General features: G+C 53.8%; 1 protein-coding gene across 1 annotated transcript; it reads left to right on the top strand.

Annotated features, from left to right (window-relative positions):
* Nucleotides 1–858, top strand: LTHEOB_1175 (uncharacterized protein; the record flags this gene model as incomplete). The annotated part of the gene is made up of 1 exon (XM_035508540.1): nucleotides 1–858. One exon carries the CDS (start codon nucleotides 1–3, stop codon nucleotides 856–858), a length of 858 nt encoding a protein of 285 aa, XP_035367522.1.
* Nucleotides 859–6,000: the final 5,142 nt, after the last annotated feature.

Genomic DNA, 6,000 nt, shown 5'->3' with positions numbered 1-6,000 from the left:
ATGAGCAACCTCCGGAACATCCTCAACGAGGATTCATCCACCCCTCCATCCAATGGCAGCCGCAACAGTTCCACGAGTTCTTCTCCCATTGATGGCCACTCCAGGGCTGGCGCGCAGAGCCCAGACTCTCGCGGTCTGGAGAGAATGTCTCTCGACTTTGTTGCGCCAGGCAGCCGCTCAGCCCCAAACAGAGCCAGCCAGAGCTCGTACCACTCTGCCGGCTATGCCCACTATGGCTATAGTGCAGAGTACAACCAGCAGCCGCTTCCTGTTCGTGGCCACCACGTCCAGACCCAGTACTCTGGCGCATACGCTGCCGCTTCTTCCCAGCACTCTCCATGGACCTCGGTCAACTCAGCAGCAAACTACAGGCGGCCGAGCACCGCAGGAAGCACAAATTACTCCGAGAGCGAGTTCATCGATACCTCGGACCCTGACTCACCCTCAACCTACCACCAGGGCTCTCCAGGTGGCTCATCTAGGAACAGCCGTGCCGATACTCCTCGTCGCGAGCCCCGCCACACCTATGGCGAGGAAGAGCGTGCATTCATCATGGTCTGTGCCATCTTGCGCGGTATGACCTGGAAGGAGATCGAGAAAGAGTTTCGCGACCGATTCCCTGCCGGCCAAAAGCGACGTCACCAAGAAGCGGGCCTCTGGCCAACGTACCCCGACCAGGAGCGAACAGCTGGCGGACTCACCTGCGCCTACTATCGCATCCGAGAGCAATGGGGAATTCCCAAGGTCCGCGGTGTTTCTGACGAGCAGAAGCCGGAGGTCAAGGCTGTCGTCAAGAAGACCATTCTCAACATGCATGACTTCCCGGACCTTCAGACCTATGTCCAACAGTGCCGCTAGGCTTTCTGCCTCGGACAATTCTTCTCCTACTCTCCTTGGCGTTTGTTCTGGCCTGCTACAGAGACGGCTGACCGCTTTTGATGATGACGTTAGTCAACGGCCAGCTTGCTTCCTTCTGCAACATTCCCCTTCTTCTCACCTCTCTTGTTATCCAACATGATGGCGTATGGTGTGGGTTGTACAACCGTCATCCGGGGCTGGTAACCCGGAATGCCGATTTTAATGCCTACAAAAGCTTCTGTTTCCCTTGCTTTGAGGGCATCTGTCTCATTAAACAAAAAAGGAAGGTTGATTATTCCTCTTGTTCCTGTTTCCTTGTTCTTGACGAGCATATCTTACGGGAGCAATGCATAGCTTTGGATATCTATATGGGTTTGAATAGGAGTTATTCTCAGATGCTGTACCTCCTGCCACGTTTTGATCTGCTGCTGCGCAACACATCTTAAATTTAGCTCACAGGCGTGAAGACTTTTAGCGCTGTTGGCTTGCTTGAAGGATAGTTCGTCTAGGCAGGCACATCCGCACAGCTGACATGATCAGGGTCTTCTACTAACCATGAACCGGGTTGGCAGTGAGACACGCCTTCCCTTCATCGGAACTTGCTCCGTCAGCAAGCGCCTGGGTCAATCCCTGATCGAACACTGAGTCTCCGGGCGGAGAGAATTCTCCGAATCAAACATAACTGGTTGAGTCGACCGTATGCCACATTCGGCTGAAAGCAAAGCCTGCACACCAAGGCCCACTCTCCCCACAACCACGGAGTACACGTCTCATATCAGTACAAGACAGTCTAGTGCTGCCCAACGAGGCTCGCTAGCCTGGTGCTGTTCGAATCGGAGGCCTCCATGTCTCCGGGCCTAGAACTGAGGCAACTCCAGGGACGGGAGCTCCGAGCAGAGATGCGACATGTCCTTTTGCATATCAGCCCAACGCTACATGGGAAGTGGCCCCGACCTTCGGATCACCCATCAAACACTAGGTATTTAGACCAACTACCGTGCTGGGCGCGTCTGTGAGAAGTGACCCTTGCTCCACAGTGGTCTGAGACGCCCACCTGTGGTGGGAGCTGAGATATGCGATGCCCCCACACTACAGAGTTTCTTTTTTTCTACCGAGCTGAAATGGCGTTCCGTAAGTGCATATATTGGCTTGCTTCTCACTCTACAGGTCATCTTAACCAGACCCTCGGCAGTACTGAAGGCTTTCATGATCCCGTTCCCGACGCAGTGTTGCAAGAACGATTATATTCAACACAGCACACTGCTTTCAGCAGCTCTACATTCCGGAATCGAAGGAAACGCTCGTGAATAGGCTCTCAGGGTGTGAGTTGACAAGCTGATGCCTCAACAGGTAGGTGTGCGCCCTGATTGAACCTGAGCACCGACATAGCTGGCGAACTTAGTCGTATTGCGGACTTCTAACACATCGTCAAACAGCTTGCGAAATCCCGAAGTTAGATTGGTGGGCATGGCTGTGTCACAGGCAGCTTTCGCCGCCGGAGCTCCCCCCGACAAATGGTTCACAGACGGCAGGTCGGATTTCGATGGCCATCTCTTTGCCGCTGGCAGGATCGACCTCCCTGATCACACAGGCAATGCCTCTCCAATCAGATTGGACGGAGCGGGGTCAGCAATGCAAATTCCCACCTCCCTCTCCGCTGGCCGTTCCAAAGAACTAGATGGCTGCAGCGGACTGCCGCTTGGAATGAAACGAGCATGCGAGCGGGGCCACAGGGGCAAGCACACAATGCCGGGACCGACAGCGCATCAGCACCAGCACCATGCATCATCATGGCAGAGCTACGCTGGGCGCTAGCAATGTGTAATGCGTGCTGTCACGCCTCCTTCGATTACACCGTCTCTACGCTACTTTCGGCCTTGACGTCAGGCCATAATGATGAGATCGAAATCAACGTTTGGTGGTGGCACGGAGGAGATGGGGTTTTACTCGACCAGGAGGTAGGCGACGGCGACTTTGAGCAACGCCTTGGCACGGGACTGCCGGGGCTGCACTGACATCATCCTGCAGCTTGCTCCTCCACGTTCCCGCATCGCCTGCAGCGAGCTCAGAAACCCGCTCCTCGCATGAGGCACGCAGTTACGAGTTGGATAGGGGCGCCTATGCACCGCGCTACAGCCAATCCTGTGAGACCCGATGTTATCGTAGAAACGTTTCCGCCGCAGGCAAGGGCTGGCCGGAGCCCTGCCCTGTCCTGCTACACACATCGATGTTCCCGCGCTGCGGACGCACGCTCTATCTTGACGGAGAGGCGCCCCGTGTGGCTGGGCTGCGGTCGAGACCAGTCTAAAGGCGCAGGATCCATACTGTTGTGCCACTGCAGATCTCGCACTGGCATGCTGGGAAGGCCGCGCAACTCACCTCACCTCATCAAGCCCCAGCAACCGAAGGTTATCTCCACATTTGACTATACAGCAGGCCCCATCGGATGATGGTTCCCTGGTGCCCATCTGCATCCTTATTGCCATCCATCGGCGATGATGGATCACCAGCCACTGCGTTAGCGGAACTAACATTCGCAACTACAGACTGAGCAACGATCTGCCTTCCATCTGAACATTGACTTTGAGGCGGCACCAACACCGGGGCGAGAGGATCTTTGAAAGTTTACCGGCCGTTGAGAGGGGGAATTGCGGCCGGGGCCGTTCAGCCGCCGCTAACGCCCGTCATCTTGGGCTTTATTTGGTGTACATATCTGTCGCCAAACTAGGGCTCCCCCCTGTCACTTTCCGCTAGCTGGACCAGAGAAATGCTAGTTCCCTTTCCCTTGATGCCCGCTTCAATCCACAGCCCCCTGCCATGTGGGGCCTTTCTCTCTACCGTTCTCCGCCTCTCTTCCTCGACGATCCCCTCCCGCTCGAAATTGTCAGCCAGCCATATAGGAGCCAAAATGCGGATGTGACAAGCATCTTTGCGACGGGTAGCTACAGTTAGTTCGAGACGATCATCTTGGGCATCATTCACTCCCAAGCCACCAAGCCGGGGGGTTGTTTCCCATTCACTGGTACAGCTCCCCTCATGTTTGAAGCCATGTTGTAGATCAGCATAGCCAATTTATCCGCAATCCAACATTCACACCGCTGACTTCTGTTTCACGCACTGTCCGGCGAAGTCGTTGGGGGATTACAATGCAAGGCTTGCTTTTGCATCTTGCATGATTCCACGCAACATCCAGCTGTCACAAGCGATGAGGAAAATGGAAATGGAGTATCTTCCTTGCTCTCCTTCTCTCTCGTTTTCTCTTTTCTCCGGATCTCAGCCCAGGTGTGCACACACATACACATGATATGCATCCGCCATTCCCCGTTCTCATAGTCACACACAAACACACATAACCCAAGCGTGCGGACTCCACACACCCGCATGCATCGCGCCCATCAGAGCATCCCTGTTACATCTTACCTTTTCGCCTGCATGTCTCCACACCCGGTCCACCCGTCCTTCCGCCCAGCAGTTCCCGCGCTCCATTCCCCGGCGTTAGGGAGGAAGAAGGCCAGCCTGACCCATGCGGGGAAGCGGGACCGACTCCCACACACGCCGGGGTCGAGCAAGGGACGGGGGGGGAAGGTGGGAGGAAGGGGACAAAAAAAAGACAAAGCGGCAGGAAGGAGTGGGGTGGGAAGTGGGCGGCGCTGTCCCGCCCATTTTCCAGCTCACCTCATCCAAGCGCCGTGCCGGTGGTGGAGAAGCGAGAGTGTGCCACCCGGAAAGACTTTCTTTGCCGCGGGTGTTGTTAGCCATTTCATTTGTAAGCGAGGGTGGGACGTGTTCTTGGGGAGCAGGGAAGAAAAAACAAAAACGCAAGGTGGCTAGAAAAGGGAAAAAATTGCGGAACTAGGTCCGAGGAACGGCGATTGGATGTTGTCGTGGGGTTGAATCGGAGGCTGGGGGCTGATTGTGTCGCTCTTGGTCCATCGTCGTTTTTAAGACATATAAAACTCTAAACAGAGCCAGATAGAGTTCGGTCTTGCTAAGGAATGCGAAGAATTAGGGAATGACTCGGGGGAAGCTAGGTTCGAGCAGTCGATGTCGCGATTTGGAGGAGGGTGGGGGCATGTCTGAGACTTCGGAAACCGACGATTTGTTTTTCGTTTCTTCACGCTCTTTCCTGCCTTGTGATTGCTCGCCCTGCTCCTCCGGGTGGCTCAGCGGAAGGACCTGCGTCAGCCGCCAGCCTCGCCGCGCTACTATTTCGCCTCGGGGCCGACGGACTTAGACTTCGCCTAGGTTTTGCAAGGTTGCGAAATCTGTTTCTTATGGACGCCGATCCACTTTTTATTCGTTTTTCAAGGGCTTTATCTCGATGAAGAACAGTGGAGAGAGAACATCGGCTAACCTTTTACCCTCTACTCCCGCCGCCTCGCACACCATGATGAACCATTTTCTTCGCGGTACGAGTCCGTATGATTGAGACCGAGTGATGCGCCGAAAATTCACCTACAGCACATATTGGCTTAACCTGTTGGGAATATCACTAAAGCTAGCCTCTTGGAATGGCTTTAGAGGTTCTCAACCAAATAAACTAAACTTCTCTGACGGAAAGTTACGTGAATAGTAGAAACTCTAGTCTACCATCGTGATTTTCACATGTTGTCGATGGTTTTAGACGGGAAGGCGATTGGCATGCTTCAACTGCACATGTTTCACCGTAAGGTTCGTTTGAAGTTATGATTCATCCATTAAGAGAGGCGGTTATAGAGAATCTCAGGCACGCAAGACCGAGTATTCAACAAATGCAAAATGCGTGCAGCCTATGTGCAAATTGAATCGCATTGATCATTTGCTTGACAAGTACTTTCCCTCCATCATAGCCTGCTGTACATGATTAGTTTGGAATCAATTTCACTGATTTGTGTTGATTTGACCCGATTCACCTTTTGGGTGACGTCGAGAGAGATGCGTGGACCTGCGAAAGCGCAACAAGCCTTTGACAGTACAACGAAGGAGGGCACATCTCCTTTGGCCGAAAACCCCTTATATTATCCGTTCGGTCACCAGCTCCTCTTGTACTGGTCATTCCGAGATCTTTCACGTTCTAGGGCGATTTAGTAAGAAACCGCTGCGTGAATTTTGGCCTCCACTGTCTCCCAGAGATCCATAAGATCTCGCCTGTATGATATATCT

This window comes from Lasiodiplodia theobromae, assembly GCF_012971845.1.
Source record: "Lasiodiplodia theobromae strain AM2As chromosome Unknown scaffold_3, whole genome shotgun sequence".
Classification (NCBI taxonomy): domain Eukaryota; kingdom Fungi; phylum Ascomycota; class Dothideomycetes; order Botryosphaeriales; family Botryosphaeriaceae; genus Lasiodiplodia; species Lasiodiplodia theobromae.
The sequence above is the reverse complement of the archived record's forward strand: the minus strand, read 5'-3'. Positions and strand labels throughout refer to the sequence as shown.